The sequence below is a fragment of the Neovison vison genome, chromosome 3, assembly GCF_020171115.1.
Source record: "Neovison vison isolate M4711 chromosome 3, ASM_NN_V1, whole genome shotgun sequence".
Lineage (NCBI taxonomy): Eukaryota > Metazoa > Chordata > Mammalia > Carnivora > Mustelidae > Neogale > Neogale vison.
Window position 1 is genome coordinate 234,240,227 of NC_058093.1, and position 21,868 is coordinate 234,262,094.

Here is a 21,868-nt window from a genome sequence, read left to right on the forward strand (position 1 = left end):
ACAAGCCGGGGGAGCAGCAGAGGGAGAGGGAGAGGGAGAAGCAGGCTTCGCCCTGAGCAAGAAGCCCAATGTGGGGCTCAATCCTGGGCTCGATTCCAAAACCCTGGGATCATGACCTGAGCCAAAGGCTCAGTCACTTAACTGACTAACCACCCAGGCATCCCTATACTTATTACATACTAAAATCCAATATAAAAAACCTCAAGATATAAAAGACATTCATTATCATCAATTTTTAGTTATGTTAAGAGCCTAGAGTCTCTAAATTTAACCTTCTTATCACCTACCAAATACTGTGTGAAGAGAAAGAAATCAAGATAGACTAGACTGGTAAGAAAACCTTTACCACTGAGAAGATAATTTCAACAGTTCTAGAAATTTCTACCCATGTCAGAAGTCTGGCACAATAAGAGATAAACACATTCCTGTCCTACTGCTGTAATTAAGCAAGGCAATACAATGAAAATGAAATGTTTAAATGATAACCAAAGTATAATGAAAAAGAAGAGCATTTTTAGACACTTCATCTTTTATTAATAAGAAACATCCAGGGAATACTAATGAAAAAGTCTAGGGAGGAACAAATGCCTGTAGCACTTGTCATCTGCAAACAGAAGAGCTAAAATTCTCAGACGAAATGTAACATCTGGAATATTAACTTTAATGGTAGTAGGAAGCATCAAAATGCATACTTCAATACCCAACTTTAAAAACTGCTAGCTGACCTCTAAAAAGAAAACAACAAAGGAATATAAATTACTATATGTATAGCATTTGTCACATTTATCCTTATTAACACAGTAACATTCCTAAATTTTTCCAAGAAAAGATTAATCAAATAACCACATATGGGTAATCAAGGAACGAAGGTTTACATCCAAACAAATGACTGTCATACAGCTTCTAGCAAGCTAACAGTTAGTGACTGTCAGACCTGAGTTCAAATCCTTACTCAGCAACTCAATAACTGTGTGACTTTAGGCAAGTTACCTAAATTTCTCTAAGCCTATTTCCCCAATCACGATATGGAGATAATTTTTACCTCACAGGTGTTTTTGAGAGGCTGAATTAGGATATATTGCATGTGTGTTTTATTGTGGTTAAACACAAATAGTATAAAATTTACCCTTTCAACCATTTTTAAGTGTACAGTTCTGTGGCATTAAGTGTATTCACATCATTGCGCAACCATTATCAAGGATGTTTTTAAAGATGGAGCACACAGTAACTGCTCAGTGAATAGCAGCTAAAATGACTCTTATTAGTGTTATTGCATTCTGTGTCTGTGCAAATTATTTATCCATAAAAAAAACCTATTTCATATTTACTTCTATTGAATTGTACCCATTTTAGGAAATACCAATTTCAAGTTTTAAGCTGTAAACCATATTCTTAGCTTTCAAATTCTTCATTCAAGTGACTGATAAAAATATAAAAATATCAAGAGCTAACAACTACTGAACACTCAGCATGTGCTCATGCTATTCTATACACTTCTCAGGTATTAACTCATTTAATCTGTACAATAATAATTTGAGGTATACAGTGATAACAGTCACATTTTACAGCTGAGTACAAAGAGGTTATGGAAGCTGCCCAAGGTTAGCCATCTGGTAAGATGACAAGGCCAAGGTTTGCACCCAAACAACCAAATTCTAGAGCCCATGCCCTTAACCATTCCACTATACCACCTTGCACACATGTAGTAACATGAGGCTCATAGGAATGGTGACTTTCAGATGCCAGATATTACATGTTGACTGCGCCTTCCAGTTTCCTGGAAGCTTTGACATCCATTATTTCGTGTGTTCCTCATAATGACAATAAAGAGCAATCACCCCATTTTATAGATGGAGAAGTGATTTGCTCAAGGTCAAATAGGAACATGTGAGAAAGACCTGGATCCCAGGTTGGCCAGTTATTACCTATAAGTGCATCTATAATCTCCTTGAGCTTCACTTAATTGTAAAATGTAAATAACAATAACAAGAATATAAGAAGTAAACAAGTGTTTGCAAAGCATCTAGCACAGAGCCTCGTATAAAAAGTGCTCAATTAATGTAGGCCCCCCCTCTTCCTCATTCTCCTATCCGTGCCTCCTGGTATAGTTATTCTTTCTAAATGCCATGCTACTACTCGATACCCTCTAACCAACTGTGTTAACAGATGGGTGGCAAGAAACATGATTTTTTGGTGATCACCATGTGATACCAAATGAAACCTCACTGAAGTCCAGCTATATTATATAATTTTAAGTATAACAAACTTCCTCCCTTTTGTCCATATGGTCTATCACTTCATCAAAGTAGAAAATAAAACTGGTCTACCAAGATTTGTTCTTTATAAAATTATGCTTAATGTTCCCCAATACCTTCTGTTCTTTTAGGTAACTGCCAAGTGATTTACTTGGTTTGTTCTAGTTTCTGACCAGATATTGTTTAAAAACCAAGTTGACCTTATCATTGCCAAAGTTATCCCCTTCCCCTTAAAAAAAAAAAAAAAGCATGCTTTTTCTGTCATCAGACACTTCTCCTATTCACTATAATTGATCAAAACTAAAACCTAATAGGATGGCACTATGGTCTTTCCCCTCACATTTGCATAGAAGGAATATCTAATGCTGAATTTATAAGCACTATTCATGCCAAATGTGGCCACGGTAATTAGTATTTCTTGTCAGTTGGGCAGCATTTTCTTAAGAAAAGACAAAAATGGTAGGAGGTAGCATGGTCTCTTATAAAACAAAATTACTGCATAATTAACCTCTACCCACCCCACCCCAGATTGCAAGGATGTCATGAAGCACACCCTGTTGGCTTCCAAGTAACATTTAAAATATTCCCATCTCCTAAAGCAATCTGGAAGCGGATGTTAAAAGCCAAAGGAATTTTTCAGTCACGTGCTTACTGCTGAAATCTACTACTCTGCAGAAAGCTAACAGCATACTGGGAGGCAACAATCAGAAACACCACAGAGAAAAGTGGTACCGTGGGAACAACTCAAGACTTGTGTGTGGCCAGTGAAGGTCCACTGCCAATTTTGTAACAGTATGAATTTGGTAACTGTTCAAAACCAAAAATGGAGTCTGAATGTGAGCAGCTTTTTGAAGTAGCTTTTGCTGAGGCCTAGTAGCTAAGTAGCTAATATAAAATAAAAGAGCTGTAAGAAGTGGTAAAATACAGGCAAGGATTAGGAATTAAAATATCAACTGATTCACTTAAAAGAAAAAAGCACTGTGCTAAAGAAATTTTGCTTCATTTATTCATTCTTTCTTGAGCTAATTTTATGAAAATGAGATGGGGGATTGTATTTTTGGTGCTTAAGTTTAGCCATACATATAAATGACAATGTTACTTGTCCCACTAATCTCATCACTCTGACAAAAGGATAAAGGAAATAACAGCTGTTAAAACATTGTTCAAAAATTAAAGTATATAGCAACACAAGACAGAGTTGTATTTTTAAAATTTACAAGCATCTACAATGAAGTCATTTAAATGGTACAAGTCCCAGTGGCAAAGTAACTTAGTGATATTTTCTCAGCCCTTTCTGGAATGTTTATCAATGAATAAGAATTTTTGTCTTATCTGTTAGTTCCTACTCACTTTGCTTTACTTTTATATTTATAATTAATAATATATAATTAATAAATCCAATAGAAGTCTGGTTAATTAAAGAGTAAAAATCTGGAACATTATCTCACAAAGTCACTAATATCTATGTCATTCTAAGCAAGAATATCTTAATATTATTGCAAAGACTTTTCAGTTTTAAATAAATGGGTTTTATAAAATAAAATTAACTTTCCATTACTGATATTCAAGCCAAAAAACTAAAAAACATGAATGTTTTCAAACAAAAACAATACTCATATCCTTGTCCCATTAGATACCTCAACTTACTTCATCTCCCTTCAAAACTTCGGTGCCATCAAATTCACGGGTCTGATTTGTCTTCACTGAAACCTCTCTCTCTAGGTTGGCCAACTTCTCCTTTGCTTCCTGAAGTTCCTCAGCTTTGGCTTCTTTTTTACGAGAAATAATGGATGCCTAATTGAGCATTAAAAATGAACGTAAAATTAGACACACTATCCACTTTCTATTATCCTGTGAAATTATCAATTTTTTAGATTTTATCAAGCTAAATTTTCAATATTAGGTTGGCTTCTCCTAACCAATACCCCTTGCCCTACTACCTCTCATCACCAGTTATCTGTTTAATATGAATATGCAATGTATACTAAATATCAACCCAAAACATTTGGAAGATAAAAGCCCTGAAAATATAGGCTATATCAGCAGCGAAACAAAATACATTAGAAATAAAAATATTAAAATATTGTCAAGTAACACTCAAATGTTAATGAAGATACTTTCTAGGTACATAAATAGAAGCTTTCCTTAAGTCTTTTATTTTTCTGCATGGTAGGTTCCATTTCACTGAAAGAAAACAAGAATGTTTTATTCTCAAAACTACAACACAGATTATCTTACCTAAATTCAATATCCATACTTTGAAAATGAAATGTTAAAACATCGATTATATTTGGGGCATTCTAATAAAGTGCAGATTTAAAATCAAACATGTGACTCATCAGAATTAGGCAAATGTTTACACAATCCAGATGGCTGTTCTTAGCCATGAATGCAGTACTTTATATTACTAAGCCACTCTTGGGGGATTTCCTTAAGTGAACCATGGCTGTACTAGTTTAAGAAAAACATTAGCCAAACTGTCCTCTTAAGTAAAATAGTACAAATATTTTCTTGACACAAATCTGACAGGGGAGGGGAAATCTCTAATGCAAACCCTTTAAACAAGTCTATTTTCTCTGTTTAAAAAATGAAAGACAGGGGCGCCTGGGTGGCTCAGTTCGTTGGGGCCTCTGCGTTCGGCTCAGGTCGTGGTTCTGGGATCCTGGGATCGAGCCCTGCATCAGGCTCTCTGCTCTGCGGGGAGCATGCTTCCCCCTCCCTCTGCCTGCTTCTCTGCCTACTTATGATCTCTGTCAAATAAATAAAATCTTTTTTTAAAAAAATGAAAGACAGATGATGAAGGAATGTTTCTCTCTATGGAGTTTGTTTCTCTCTATTCCAGCCAAAAAAAGAGAGAGAGAGAGAGAAAGAGAAAGAATGATAAGAGTAGCAGAACCAGAGAGGAATCAATGGTATACTTCCTTAACATAATAAAAAATAAGTATAAAACTCAGTCCAAACCAGGATCTTATTTAACAGAGAAACTAAATCTGAAATAAGATAAAAATGCCCACTAACTCCACTAAAATTTAATATTGTGTTGAAGGTATTTGTTCATACCATTAGACTAGAGAAAGCAATTTGAAGCATAAGAATTTGACAGGAAAAGTTGGAATTTTCATTGTATATGATTATAAACCTAAAACACCCAAGAGAATCTATGGGAAAACTACAGTAAAGAAATCAATAGCACCTACAGACAAATGAGGAAGACATAAGGAAAGAAAAGCCCTCAATTATAAGAGCAAAAAATAAAATATGTAAGCAAGAGAAGTCCAAAACTTTGAGGGAAAACACTCAAACAAACCAAAAAATAAACTTGAACAAATGGAAACACATAACATGTTCTTAGATGGGAAGACTCAGATATCATAAAGATGTAAGTTCCAAGGTACAAACCCAACAATTAAAAAATTAATTTTTTCAAGAGCTGGATAAGTGGATAAGAAAGCTTATTGAAAAAACGTACACGGGTGCCTGGGTGGCTCAGTGGGTTAAGCCGCTGCCTTCGGCTCAGGTCATGATCTCGGGGTCCTGGGATCGAGTCCCGCATCGTGCTCTCTGCTCAGCAGGGAGCCTGCTTCCTACTCCTTCTCTCTCTGCCTGCCTCTCTGCCTACTTGTAATCTCTCTCTGTCAAATAAATAAATAAAATCTTTAAAAAAAAAAAAAAAAAGAAAAAACGTACAAATAAGAATTGTAAAAAAAAAAATACCCTGAAAAAATACAGCAACTGGGGGCGCCTTGGTGGCTCAGTGGGTTAAGCCTCTGCCTTCGGCTCAGGTTATGATCTTGGGGTCCATGGATTGAGCCCCGCATCAGGCTCTCCGCTCAGTAGGTAACCAGCTTTCCCCTCTCTCTCTGCCTGCCTCTCTGCCTACTTGTGATCTCTCTCTGTGTCAAAAAAATAAATAAAATCTTAAAAAAAAAAAAAAGTACAGCAACTGGAGGTGAAGGTGACTACTTTTATCAGTTATTTGAACTAGATTATAAAGCTCCTGTAAATAAGTTTATATGAGTACCTGAACAGACAGGTCAGTGGAAAAACAGAAAATATAGAAATACGTCCAATAGCATTTTTAAATTAGAATCTCAAATCCATAGGGGAAAAAGTGGACTTTTTATTAACTGGTATTAGGACAATTGGATAATTGGATAGCTATATACAATAAATAGCATAACTAGAAAAAAAATTCTAAATAGATCAGAGATTTAAATTAAAAAAATTAAACAGAGACGTCCAAAAAAGAAAACTTGGGCAAATTTCTCTATAACTTACAAGAGGAGAAAGTATTCCTAAATATGTCTCAAAACCTGAAATAACAAAAGAAAAAAACTATTAAATCTGATTTCATAAAAATAAAGTAAATTTGATTTTTCAAAAATGAAGAACTTTTTGGGTGCCTGGGTGGCTCAGTGGGTTAAGCCACTGCCTTCGGCTCAGGTCATGATCTCAGGGTCCTGGGATCGAGCCCCGAATCGGGCTTTTGGCTCAGCAGGGAGCCTGCATCCTTCTCTCTCTCTGCCTGCCTCTCTGCCTGCTTGTCATCTCTCTCTGTCAAATAAATAAATAAAATCTTTAAAAAAATAAAAAAAGAACTTTTCCATGGTGATGTAACATTGTAAACAAAGTAAGAAGGCAGGGCAACTGGGTTGTTCAGTAGGTTAAGTGGCTGCCTACGGCTCAAGCCATGATCCCAGGGTCCTGGGATCGAGTCCCGCATCGGGCTCCCTGCTCAGTGAAAAGCCTGCTTCTCCCTCTCCCTCTGCCTACTGCTCTGCCTGCTGCTCTGCTTACTTGTGCTCTCTGTCAAATAAATAAAATCTTTAAACAAAAAACAAAAGTAAAAAGGCAAATACCAAACTGGGGGAAAATGTTAGAATTATAAGCCAGACAAAGAGCAAATATTTCTTTTCTTCTTCTTCTTCTTTTTTTTTTTTAAAGTAGGTTCCACACCCAGCACAGAGCCCAACATGGGGCTTAAACTCACGACCCTGAGATCAAGACCTGAGTTGAGATCAAGAGTCGGATGCTTAACTGACTGAGCTGCCCAGGTGCTCCAAAGGTAATTATTTCTAATATATAAAGAAAAAAAGGCCAACAACTCTCGAGAAAAATGAGGATATAGACATAACGGGGCAATTCACAGAAAATGAAATTAAGATGACTGTTACTCTTGTGAGAAGATGCTCAACCTTGCTTACAATAAGATAAGCAAAAATTAAAACTATCACTGGATATGATTTCTCACCTACAAGGATGGTAAAACTCTAAAAGTTCAACAACATACTCTACAGGGAGGCAGTGAGGGAACAGGCACTCTCCTACACTGAGGTGGAGAAGGTCCACCCAGGCGCCCCAAAAAGTTCTTTATTTTTGAAAAATCAAATTTACTTTATTTTTATGAAATCAGATTTAATAGTTTTTTTCTTTTATTATTTCAGGTTTTGAGACATATTTAGGAATACTTTCTCCTCTTGTAAGTTATAGAGAAATTTGCCCAAGTTTTCTTTTTTGGACTTTTTCATTACTACATGAAATGCTATAACCTCTATGGAGAGGAATTTGGCAGTATCTATCAAATATACCTAGTACTCTCAACTCTGGGACTACATCCTGAAAGTAACACTGGCAAAAATACACCAAGACATAAACAAAAAGCTGCTTACTGAATCATGATTTGTAATAGCAAAAGAATGGCAACAACCCAAATGTCTAACTGTGATTGTCTGCATGAACTGTGGTATAAGCACTCAGTGGGGACTGTGAACAGGAATAAGCATACCAACTATGATGGCTATAGTTTAAAAAAAAAAAAGAAGAAGAAGAAGAAGAACTAGAAGATGAAAAAAACCAACAGATAACAAGAAGTGTTGGCAAGGATGTGGAGAAATCAAAACCTTTCTACACTATTGGTTGGACTGGTTTGGGAAGAGTCTGACATTTTGCTCAAAATGTCAAACACAGGATTATCATACGAAACAGCAATTCCACTCCTGGGAATATACTCAAGAGAAAAGATATTTTCACACAAGCACTCGTATAAAAATGTTCAGAGCAGCATTATTTGTAACACTCAAAAAGTAGAAATAACCCAAACACCCCTCAACTGATGAATGGATAAACAAGATATGATCTATCCATACAATGGAATATTATTTAATAACAAAAAGAATGAAGTACTGACTCACACTACAACATGGGTGAACTTTAAGAACTATGCTAAGTGGGGGCGCCTGGGTGGCTCAGTTGGTTAGGCAACCGCCTTTGGCTCGGGTCACGGTCCCGGAGCCCCGGGATTGAGTCCCGCATCGGGCTCCCAGCTCCATGGGGAGTCTGCTTTTCCATCTGACCTTCTCGCCTCTCATGCTCTGTCTCACTGTCTCTCTCTCAAATAAATAAATAAAAATCTTTAAAAAAACAAAAACAAAAAAACTAGCTAAGTGAAAGACACCAGCACAAAGGACCACATATTGTATGATTCCATTTGTACGAAGTGTCCATGATAGGCAATTCTATAGAGACAGCTTGGTTGCCTAGGGTTGGGAAGGAAATGCAAAGTGACTGCTAATGGGTAAAGGGTTTCTTTTTGAGCTGATAAAAATGTTCTAAAATTGATGTAGTGATGGTTCCACAACTCTAAATATACTAAAAGTCACTGAATTGTGCATTTTATATAGGTGAATTGTATGGTATGTGAATTGTACCTCAATAAAGTTGTTAAAAAAAAGGAATAAAGATTATTTTACTATTCACCAGCATATATCATTAAGAATTTTGAAAAGTGGGGTGCTTGGGTGGTTCAGTTGGGTAAGCATCTGCCTTCAGTTCAGGTCATAATCCCAGGGTCCTGAAATCAAGCCCCACCCACACTGGGCTCCTTGCTCAGAAGGGAGCCCACTTCTTTCCTGCCTGCTACTCCCCTGTTTATGCTTGCTCTCTCCCTCTCTCTCTCTGCCAAATAAGTAAATAAAATCTTTAAAAAAATTTTTTTAAAAAGCATGGAAAATAAAAGTGTGTATAATATACTCTTCCTTCTCTAAGAAGCAAGTTATATGAGTCTATGTAATATACTATTATTTTTAATGGAATAATAAAGTATATAATTTTTAAAAAATTACCTATAAGGGAAGGGAAGATTATGGTGGATAGCATCAGAGTAGATGCTAGAAACTTCTTTGAGTATTTCTTGTTTTTTAGATTTGACTTGGAATCATGTAAAAATTTTAAATAATTATAAAATAAATTATTCCCCAAAAAAGCAATCCCTAGGGATGCCTGGGCGGCTCAGTTGGTTAATTGGCCAACTCTGGATTTCAGCTCAGGTCATGATCTTGGGGTCCTGGGATGGAGCCCTACGTTGAGCTCTTTACTCAGTGGGGAATCTCCTTGAGGATTCTTTCTCTCCCTTTCCCTCTGCCCCTTCCTACTCACGTGTGGGTTCTCTCTCTCTAAAATAAATAAATAAATTTTAAAAAAGTAATCTCTAAAAATAAACAAATATACGTATCCAGTTTAATTTATGGCATAACCATATAGAAGAACTATTCTAAGTGACTTTAAAACAGTAATTTGTCTATTCCTAGTGGGATATATCCTAAGGACAAAACAAACTGAAAAATAACTTTCAGCAGCAATCATATTTTTGGTGGCAGTATTATTGCTTTTATTTTGAAACACTGTGTGTAAAGTGTGGATTAAAGCAAATAATGGAGAGGCGCCTGGGTGGCTCAGTGGGTTAAAGCCTCTGCCTTTGGCTCAGGTCATGATCCCGGGGTCCTGGGATGGAGCCCCGCATCAGGTTCTCTGCTCAGCAGGGAGTCTGCTTCTCCCTCTCTCTGCCTGTCTCTCTGCCTACTTGTGATCTCTGTCTGTCAAATAAATAAATAAAATTAAAGAAAAAAATGCAAATAATGGATTAAATTATGTTCATGTTACTGAGAACCAGAATTTCGCATGTGGGATAAGGAGAAAGATATGAGACTGATAAGGCTAAGTAGAAGCCCAGAAGCCTTGAATCTGACCTGGAAGGGTAAGTATGAACTCATGGTATACATTAGGAAGGAAGAAAAAAACTACTTCTTAGTTTTGTCCACTAAAAAGATCTAAAAATAATGACCACCCAGGAGCAAAGGGAAGTCCTAATACCCAGATTTCAGTCTCTAAATATTATTTCCTACTAAAGCAAATCAGACTCATAGAAGAAAGTCTAATTCTAAGCCTAGGATAGGAAATATAAAAAATGAGCACAGAGGGGCGCCTGGGTGGCTCAGTGGGTTAAGCCGCTGCCTTCGGCTCAGGTCATGATCTCAGGGTCCTGGGATCAAGCCCCGCATCGGGCTCTCTGCTCAGCGGGGAGCCTGCTTCCCTCTCTCTCTCTCTCTCTCTACCGGCCTCTCCATCTACTTGTGATTTCTCTCTGTCAAATAAATAAATAAAAATCTTAAAAAAAAAATGAGCACAGAAATATCTTAATCATACCAGAAAGCAAAGACATTATCAAAGACAAATAGAATCTTTTTTTTTTTTTGACAGAGATCACAAGTAGACAGAGAAGCAGGCGGGGGGTGGGGGGTAAAGCAGGCTCCCCGCCAAGCAGAGAGCCCAATGCAGGGCTTGATCCCAGGACCCTAAGATCATGACCTGAGCTGAAGGCAGAGGCTTTAACCCACTGAGCCACCCAGGTGCCTGACAAATAGAATCTTAAAAAGGAATCAGAAGTTACTTGAAAAGCCTCATTGTGGCCAAAAATGGGACAATTTGAGCATCATTAAGGAAAATGTCTTAAACTTACCAAATATAATTACATCAATGATTCATAATGACATTAAGTAAATAAGCAACTAAAAAAATGAAAAACTGTCTTAATTGATGGAGAATGAAAATGAATGAAAACCAATTCTCTTTGAAAACTGTTAAAGAATCAAGTATGTAGCTTGTCTTTCCTAAATGAACTACAGTTCAGTTTAATCAAAATGTTGATGAGAGGTTTCTTTTATAGAGGCAATCCTGCTGATAAACAAAAAAGGAATCAATGGTATCAATAGGACACTATTTTTTTTTTAAAGATTTTATTTATTTGACAGAGAGAGAGCGATCACAAGTAGGCAGCGGCAGGCAGAGAGAGAGGTGGAAGCAGGCTCCCTGCCGAGCAGTGTGTCTGATGTGGGGCTCGATCTCAGGACTCTGGGATCATGACCTGAGCCGAAGGCAAGGCTTTAACCCACTAAGCCACCCAGGCGCCCCTCAACAGGACACTATTAAAGGATAAACAAGTTTCTTCAAATAAATTAACTGCAAGAAAACTATTAAATAGATAAATAAGCGGCAAAGAGAAGCTACAAATTAAAAGATACTTAAACATATCAATGAAATGCAGTGTATGAATCCTGTAAGTATCCCAATTAAAACAAAGCAACAAAAGAAGGAAGGAAGGAAGAAAAGATAGGAACAGAGGAAAGAAGGAAGGAAGAAAGAAAATCCAGGAAATATGAACACTGGATATTTGCCAATATCAAGGAATTATGACATTTTTCAGATGTAGTATGCTATTAAGATTTTTAAGCCTTTATTTTTTAGACATACATTCTGAAATATTTATAGATGCAATGATATAAAGTCTTAAGATTTGCTTTAAAAAATTAGATTACTATTATTTTTTTTGTAAGATTATTTTTTTTAAAGATTATTTATTTATTTATTTGACAGACAAAGATCACAAGTAGGCAGAGAGGCAGGCAGAGAGAGAGAGAGAGAGAGAGGAAAGCAGGCTCTCCGCTCAGCAGAGAGCCCAATGCGGGACTCGATCCCAGGACCCTGGGATCATGACCTGAGCCAAAGGCAGCGGCTTAACCCACTGAGCCACCCAGGCGCCCTTAGATTACTATTATTGGTCTGGGGGTATAGTGAAACAAGAATGGCCATGATTGTTATAGCCTGGGACACAGGGTTTACTGAACTATTTTTCTCTACCTTTGTATACAGTTTAAATTCTCCAGTATAAAAACGTTTTTAAAAATTTTAGCATCTAGGGGCGCCTGGGTGGCTTAGTGGGTTAAAGCCTCTGCTTTCGGCTCAGGTCATGATCCCAAGGTCCTGGGATCAAGCCCCACATTGGGCTCTCTGCTCAGCAGAGAGCCTGCTTCCTCCTCTCTCTCTGCCTGCCTCTCTGCCTACTTGTGATCTCTGTCTGTCAAATAAATAAATAAAATCTTTAAAAAAAAATTTTAGCATCTAAAAAAGAAAATTTAGTATCTGTGAAAAATGTTACAGAATGCTCATCACACGAAACTCCTGACTGGGTTGTTGTCAGATAATCTATGGCTTTCATTTGAAGTGTTTGTCTAGAAATACAGAACAACATTTATACCCTCCCAATCTTATAGCTGTGGATTAAATGATAAATGCCTAGGCACTAAAATTTAACTTATTCTATACTTGCAAACTAACTTGAAACCTGAAAAGGTATATTGCCTTTAATTCATTAAAGATTACAAATATTTTGATTTTATACCACTTAAGGTAAGCTTTCATTTAAAAAAATCAAGTTTCACACCCAAGAGATAAAAACACAAAGAGCTCTATTACCACAGATGGCAGACGGTAAGGAAACTAAGCATGATCAGGTGTACTGAATTTCAAACTTGAACATGCATGTTTTGTGGCTTTTCCACAAAATTTTTGTTATAATCTGGAGATTAGCAATAACAGAAAAATATTTATTCTTTACTTCCTTCTTACTCTAAGACTATCCACAACACAGCCCGGGATTTTTACAAAGATGTTCACCAAAAGATAAAAGATGTAAATATGAGGGGCAAAACAGTGGTCTCACCTGTTGCCTATATAGTGAGAGTTTGCCTTCAATTGGCTCATTTCTCATCATTTTCTTTTCAATCAGCTGATTGATCTGTGCGTTTACTTCATTTATCTAAAACAGTATGAAAGTAAGGAAAGTTAAAACTCTTCCTATGATTACACAAACTAAGGGACATTTGGCCAAACCAAGCTTTGAATTTACTGTTCTTATCATCAGTGATTTCATGGAAGGAACAGGTTCGTTAATGTTATAAATGGGTTGTTATGATTATTTTTAGAAAATTTACATTTCATAGTTCATAATATATATTTACACATTTTGATTACTTATATAGCCATTCATGTTTAAATTATACTAAAAAATTCTACGTGAAATATTTATACATTATTGTCAGAAAGACAATTTCTGCAAATCTGAAATTACCCCTTACCTAACATGACTTTTAAGTCACTGCAAGTGATAAAGCAAATCCAGACTAACATTCCCCAGGGATTTAGTGCGAGGAATTCATGAACCCAACTGAGAGTTGACATGATGACATCTAAAAACCCTTCTGTGATCTGTGATTTGATGATAGTTGTCATTTATGCTACTCATTACTCCTTTATCAAAGGTAATAAATAGAAGTGAATAAAGCCAACAGAAGCATACAGTCCCTCAAGTAATTAAAAAAAAAACCAACTCCCTGGCTTTCAGTATATCTATCCTTTGAAAAGATTAGAGTTCTCCCTTTAATTCCATGACATTAAATTTGAGCCAAATCACACTTGGACATGTAATTTCTATAAGAAAATGAAAAGAATAAGGTAGTTAGAATTACGTATTTAAGTATAGTGGTAATTAAGCACATTAAAGGATTAGCAAATCCAAATCATCCAATTAATTGTCATGTTTGTTATTTTTTAAGAATACACACTTGATTGGTGCTTTATTTCTATGGAACAAAAATGTTATAACATAAAACCAGGTTTCAATAAGCATTACAAAAAAGTTCAGTAATTCCAAAGCAAGCATAAAAGCCTAATACAAATATTTTAGCTTTAAATATAAAATTGCTATATTATTATTTTTGGAAATAAAAATTAATGATTTATGCAAAATATTTTAAAATTTACCATCTAAATGATTATATTACGAATACATAAACCTATAAGTCAAACACTTTAATTTACATTTTCAAGTTACTTAGTTTCCTAATCAGTTGACTAAGTCTTTATAACATCATGTGGATTTAAGTAACAGCATTACAAGCTACAATTGCTCAAAAGAACTCTTCATAAAGCTGTCAACTCAGCACAGGTTAATTTGAGTCAAGAGTAGGACACTACAGAAAGCAGTTCATATAATTTTCACAGGACTGGGGATGAGATAAAATTGGGATCTATAAAAAGAAGATGATTGTCACTTACCTTAGATTCAAGCTCAAGAAGATCAGACTGGCCCATTGCAGGCTCTGACACCACTTTTTGTAAAAAATGCAATTCTTTTTTTTTGCTTTCTAATTCTTTAGGAAATTTTTCAGTAACCATATAAGAATTAAATTTTATCTCCTCCTCTAGCCTCTTCATTAAACCTTTAAAAATAAAATAAATATTCAGCCCAAGAGAGTTGGTATAGTGATACTTTGTACACTTTAAAATCAAAGACCTGAATAGGCATATGTATCAAAAGCAATCTATATAATTAAAAATTGACCATTGAAATTTTTTCCCATTTTTAAAAAGTAACCTCTACACCCAACATGGGGCTCAAACTCACAACCCCAAGATCAAGAGTCACACAATTCTCTGACCAAGCCAGCCAGGAGCCCCGACCATTGAAATCGTTTGATGTTAATCAGAATGATAACAGAGGACAATTTACACAGAATGACGTTACCATAATTATAGAAAAAGTAATATTATGATCTTTCCAAATTACTACCTAATTCTTTTTATACTTTGCAACAAACAAAAATAACATCTGCAGAGCAAGATCTCTTTCGGGTCATATTTTGCCTTCACAGTATTTAAGCAGTCCATAACACAAATGGCAACACAAATGAAATTTTACCCAGATTCCTTCTTCTATAAGTGGCCATTTACTCTCCTCCTTTCATAATACTTCTGGTGCAATTTATATTTCTATTCTACTACTTCACAAATGGTAATACATCATACTTTATCAGTTTCAAACCAATGAAAACATTACTAAAATACAAGTTAAGGGCGCCTGGGTGACTCAGTGGGTTAAGCCTCTGCCTTCAGCTCAAGTCATGATCTCAGGGTCCTGGGATCGAGCATTGGGCCCCGCATCGGGCTCTCTACTAAGCAGACAGCCTGCTTCCCCTTCTCTCTACCTGCTTCTCTGCCTACTTGTGATGTCTGTCTGTCTCTCTCTCTCTGTCAAATAAATAAATAAAATCTTTTAAAAAATTAAAAAATAAAATAAAATACAAGTTAAAATGCAAAAAAAAAAAAGAAATTATCTACATTCATAAACATTTTTGGCTTTCTTTGTTTTGTAGTTTTGATATTGTAAAATATTAGCTTATGGTAAGTGGTAACTTAAATTATACTTTAAATATTTAATAAGTTTTCTTATTTTGGTAGAGTACATAAATATATACACACACAGATTTTTGGTGAATAATGATTTTGTTATAAATTCTCAGCCTAAAGAGCTTTAAAAAGTTTATTTCAGATCTTTCCATTACACATTTACAAATTCTGGCTTGACTTTTTAAAACACTGGATTTCCGGTTTATGTAATCTACGTAGGTAGATTGCATAATAAGTTTGGCCCAAAGCCTTAACATTATTTTTAGTTCTGTTGTGCTAACCATATATTAACATGTAAAAATTTATTAATGGCAAAATCACAAGTTTTCTATTCATCCCTACAATTTCCCCCCTTTTTAAGGGACTGGGGAAAGGGAGGGAAGAGAAAGTGTTTAATGACTCAGACCAATAATTAGGCAGTCATTCCTATGTGGTTTCCGATTAAATCTATATCCTGGCTTCTTTGGCTATTGGGTGCCTAGTTCTTCCATCTTTTAAGTTCTTAAACTACATGTAATCAGAGATGTAAAGAATCAAACTTAAATGTTTTTAAAGATTTAAAAGTCTTAAATGTTATTTTCCCTAGATGAAAGAAAGATTTGGGACATCTGGGTTGCTCTTTTGGTTGAGCATTTGACTCGATTTTGGCTCAGGTCATGATCTCAGGGTGGTGAGATCAAGCACATGGTCAGGCTTCTCCCTCAGCAGGGAGTCTGCTTCTTTCCTTCTCCTTCTCCCTCTCTCACCCCTCATACTCTCACGTTCTCTCTCCAGTAAAGAAATATAAATCTTAAAAAGAATAAGAGAGATTCAAATTTTAGAAAATACAAATTCATCTATAGTGACAAAAAGGAGATTAGTGGTTGCCTGGGAATAGATAGAGGGACAGAAAAGGGCAAAAACAAGCTTTCACAAAGGACACAAGAAAATATTTGGGGGTGATGGGTGCATTTATTATCTTGATTAAGGCTCTGCCCTTTACAGTCTGTACATTATGTCAAAATTTATCAGGTGTACACCTCAGATACGTGCTGTTTATTATATGTCCATTTTACCTCAGTACAAATGTTAAAAAAAATGTAAAAACAGGGTTTCTCTTACATTTTAAAATCTTCTCTTAATAGTTTTAACTTAAGACCTTATAAAGTAGTCATATGTTCTGTGTAGCTTTTAAAAAATTATCTTTCAAAATCCTGGTGAAATTAAACATAAGGTTACTAAGATCGCAGCAAACTTTGGATTAAAAACCCTCTGGAAACATCCCACTGGCCTTACTATAGTTTAATGAGTAGCTTCTTTTATATAATAAATCTCATGAAAGTGTAGAGTATAAAGATGAATTAACTTCCATGAGTGTTTTATAATATGGCTGTTACTGTGAAAAAATACAAAGCACATTCCTACACTAAAAATAATTTTTATTTATATAAATGGAAACTTTCCATAAGTCATTTTTCGTTAAAAAGTTTAGATAGACCTTCTTAAAGGAAATACCTGGAGCAATTAAACATATTTCATCTACTCTTTTCCCAGGCTGTTGAATACAACCCTTAAGGCTGTCTTTCAGAAAGATATCAACAAAGCAAGAACTCCTTTACTTGCTGCTCCCCACACCCTGTCCACCCCCAAAAAACATATATTGCATACATAATATCTTACTTTTATGCTCTCAGCCATTTTTTTCTTACTTTAACTCCCCTCCTATCTGTGGAAATGATCATTCTGTTCCTATCCAGGGATTTGGTCTCTACTCCTACCTCCTAACTACTTAACAGACCATTTACTGAAGGCCTGTTGTGTATAATTTAGCATGCTAGGGCCTGGAAATAGACCAATTATGACTCGGTGACTAGTCTGGGGTTGAGTTGAGTCAGATTCAGATAATGCCAACAACTGCTGCAGAACATTCAGTGTACGGCACACGGGAAAGGCAGCTATCGCTTCTCACCTTTTCCTCCTAGATCTTCAGTCTCCGATTGTCTGACTGACTCTCTTCTGCAGCACACAATCACCCCACGCTACTACCCTCTCACTGTCTAGGCAGGGCACTGTCTTCCTCATTCATTTGCACGCTCCCTCCCTCTCTTGCCTCCTTTTCAAAGATAAGCAGTCAGAAGGAGCCTACCCTTTTCTCTCTCTCTCCTTTCATCTCCTATATGTATGTTCTTTCAGGTCACTGTGCCTTGGCACGGAATGTCTTGTACTCCTTCGCTTTCCAACGTGAATTTAACTCGGGGGCCACTTCATCCAGGAAGCCATTTGAGTCTGTGATAGGGTTTGGTGCTTTGCCTCTTTGTTCTCACAGGATCATGTGCTGAGCTTCATCAGCAAATTTGTAAAGCTGCGTTATCGCTGTTCACTGCCTGCCGTTCTGTATTAAACTGTGAGAACCTAAGTCTCTTTTCTTTCTATTCCTAGCACCCGGCATAGTTCCTGACATGTAGTAGATGTTCAGCAAATACTGAATTAATACACTGTAGGTTTGAGCCAATTATTTCTATTAGTACTTAACAACGCAACTGATTTTATTATTTAGCAGCAATATTACTTATATTAATGTTATACCAACATTTCAAGAAAGGCATAAAACACAATTTTATTTGTGAATTTTATTACTAAGTGAATAATTATGTATTTCCTGGCCCAAACAATTTTTCTTTAGCCTAGAAAGCCAAAGAAAAATAAAAGACTAACAATTCAAATAAAAAAATGAAATGTTGCTAAACCTATAAACATCTTTGGATATTTTGTTTAGTTGTCAGAATTAAAACATAATAGCAAGAAATATCTAACCTAGTAAGATTGAGGATAACAGATACTACAGAAACACATTTTCAGGTGAACATTTTAAATTGTATTAAACTGTACTGATTAACTAATTGTTTTTCTGCATACCAAACTTTCCATTCTTACATGTTACCTTCATTTAAAAAAAATCCACTATTAATGGTAAGTTCTAATACTTTTAGTAAGAGTAGGCCTATACAAATTACTTACTGATATTAATTTTTAAATGACTATATATAATGGGTTTCTTTTGAAGATTTATCTTACTTTATTGCAGTAAATTGTGAAGGAGCCTACATCAAATCCAAAGAACATATGCTAAAAAGATAGAGATTATACTAAGGAGAAAAAAAATCATAAAAAAAGTATTTTCTTTGTCCTAAAAATTAACATTCTCCTAAAAAGTGAAAACTTAGTGAATGAAGAATGAAATGACCCCAACAACTAAATGCCTGGCAACTTCCAGGTATTGCTTGAATCTGAATTTTAAGACTAAGAGATGTAAGAAAGTCTATGGAAAGCCGCTAATTAACATGTACTAACCATGTACTTTGTAGGCAACACTACACTGGTTTTTCAAATATTAATTAAATATACCATATTTCCTTGGTGCTAAGATGCCACTGATAAAGTAATAAATACCATGGTAAATGTGTATGTAAAATATGAGATGTATCCCCCAAAGGCAAAAACAATTAAAATGGGAAAGAATAAGTGTCTAGAATTAAGGATATACTGTATTATCTCTTTCAAAAACTTTATTGAGATATACATTACATTGCATAGAAAAGTGTATAATTCAATGGTTTTTAGTAAATTCAATGGTTTTTAGTAAATTCACTGCAATCAATTTTAGAACATTTTTATCGGCTTGGAAAGCAGCTCTATGCTAATTAGCATTCCCTTCCTCCCCACACCACACATACACACAGCTGTGTTCTCCTACAACCCCCTACCCCCAGGTAATCACTAGTTTGATTTTATCTTTCTAGATTTGCTTATTCTGGACATTTCATACAGATGGACTCTTACAATATGTGGTCTTTTGTGACTAATTTCTTTCACATAACATGTTTTTGAGGTTCATACATGTCATAGTATGTATCGGTACTTCATGCCTTTGCATTCCATTGGGCGGATATAGCACATTTTATTTACTCACTCATCAGTTTAGGGACATTTGGGTTGTTTTCACCTTTTGGCTATTATGAATAAGGCTGTTGTGAACATTTGTGTAAAAATTTTTGTGTGGACACAGGTTTTCAATTCCCTTGGGTAGATACCTAGGAATGAAACTGCTGGGTCATGGTAACTCTGTTTAACATTCTGGGGAATTGCCAGATATGTTTTTCAAAGCAGTCACACATTTTATACCCCCACCAGAAACATATGAGAGTCCCATTTTCTCCACATTGTCGCCAACACTTGTTACTGTCTATCTTTTTTACTCTAAGACTCACAGCTTAAGAGTATAATATTTCCTATAATACTACAGAAAGATGAATTAATCTTTGAATAGTTAGATTCTTATACTGAAATATTTCTCCAATACCAATGAGAGCTTTCCACTGCTTTTCCAATTTACATGGTCTCCCTTCTGATGAACAAAAAAACTTTAAAAGTACCTAGGATGGGTTTGGTGGTATAATCTGGAAATATTACAATAATTTATCTTCTAAGTAAAGCTAATATGACAACAGAGCCAGGGATACCCATGTCATTAGCACTACCCAATATATGAATAAACACTCAGCTTTAAGGGTCCAACATTTTACTCTTTTTTTTTTTTTTAATAAGCCCAGGCTCTAAAACAACTATTCTCCACCCATCTTTTTGCTAGCATCCATCCAAAGTGTTTCATATGCTCCTTCTTCAGAAAGCCTCCGTCCATGGTGGTTTTTACGCCCTTCACTCTCTGACCAAACAGTGAATGGGAAGTATAAAATTCCAGGTAAAAACTAAAGGATGTCTTCAACAGAGCTCTCATTCATTAACTAGGAAATGACACTCTAAAATGCTTAGCTATCACTAGACTATAATTAATTCCTGTGAGTTGACTGCTTTAAGGAAAACTACTGACTTAAACTAATATTCTCTGATCATCTGTATCATATAATAGTTTCCACTTACTTTCAGGTTTTGCATCTGCTGCTGCATGGCGCATACTTTTCAGCTGATTTTGTACTCTTTGCAGTCTCTGCACTGCATGAAATAGCTTTAAAATACAAATAGATATATTATTTGCTTAGTCTATTGAAACCTACCACTCACATAGACAAGCAAAGAAAAATACAAGTTCCACACAATTCTTGTGATGTAAAAAGAACAAATAATAAGAACTAAGAAAATTACTATGTTGAGCCCAAAATGTAACTGGTTTTCTCAATACTTTTTCATGTAAAGCTTTTTTTAAAAAAAAAAAAGCTTTCAGAAAGTCAATCTTTAGTTATTGGTTGTACTTAGTAATTAAGGAAAAATACTTGGTAAAGAAATATACACACCAGGCTTTACTTGTTATAACATGGTTTTCTTTTTTTCTCTTCTTTTTTTCTTTTTAAGTAATCTCTACACTTAATGTGTGGCTTGAACCCATAATCCAGAGATCAAAAGCTGCACACTCCACCAACTGAGCCAGCCAGGTGCCCCTAACCTCGTTTTCTTAATTCTAAGAAATATTAGCGTTCTCACAAATGATGTCCTAGAATAAGACCCTGATGCTAAGTACCATTCAGGGCCCAAGCAATGCAGCTTACTGGCGCAGTGGAACCACCACGATGCCAAGTCAAGTTCCAAAAAGAGTCAAACATCTTATTGAATAGGAAATGGAGCTGATTTGAAGTATATTTTTAATGTATATGCCTACTCAGTTTTAAGATAGATTTTTAATAAAATAGAAGTAATCCTTTCTAGCCAAATTATTTTTGCTTTAAGGCAAAATCTAAAAATGTGGAGTATGGTTGATTTTGAGTCTTTTCATTATTTGCTTACTTGCCACGGGAATAAACTGTAGTGGATACTGTGACCAGCAGAATAAAAAATAGATATTCTGATAGCCCCAGAATCTCAGGACACTCTTTAGAGATGCTATAATTTTTTTTTTAAGATTTTATTTATTCATTTGACAGAGAGAACAAGCACACGCAGGGGGAGCAAGCGGAGGGAGAGGAAGAAGCAGGCTCTCTGCCATGCAGGGGCCTGATTCGGGGCTCAATCCCAGGACGTGGATCACGACCTGAGCCGAAGGCAGAGGCTTAACCCACTGAGCCACCCAGCCTATGAGTTTTATGAGCAGTTAATCTTAATGCATACCATTACAATGAATGCTCTGTAATGTTGGGTCAACAGGAGTTAAGCACAGGCCAAAAGGTAGTATAGAGATACAAACTGGGTACAGAACCCCAAAAATAGTATTACTGCTGTTGGTGCCACAAAATCCTCTTAAGAGTATTCCATCATGTAAACAAACG

General features: G+C 35.7%; 1 protein-coding gene across 3 annotated transcripts in view; it reads right to left on the reverse strand.

The window, feature by feature from the left end:
• Positions 1 to 21,868, reverse strand: part of IFT81 (intraflagellar transport 81) — a 145,187-nt gene that overhangs the window by 52,620 nt on the left and 70,699 nt on the right. For all 3 annotated transcript variants that reach the window (XM_044244299.1, XM_044244300.1, XM_044244301.1), the window contains exons 8-11: positions 20,532 to 20,616; positions 14,484 to 14,647; positions 13,090 to 13,185; positions 3,903 to 4,049 (exon numbers count right to left, since the gene is read on the reverse strand). In XM_044244299.1, coding sequence (XP_044100234.1) covers positions 3,903 to 4,049; positions 13,090 to 13,185; positions 14,484 to 14,647; positions 20,532 to 20,616 — 492 coding nt within the window. The remainder of the gene's footprint in view (positions 1 to 3,902; positions 4,050 to 13,089; positions 13,186 to 14,483; positions 14,648 to 20,531; positions 20,617 to 21,868) is intronic.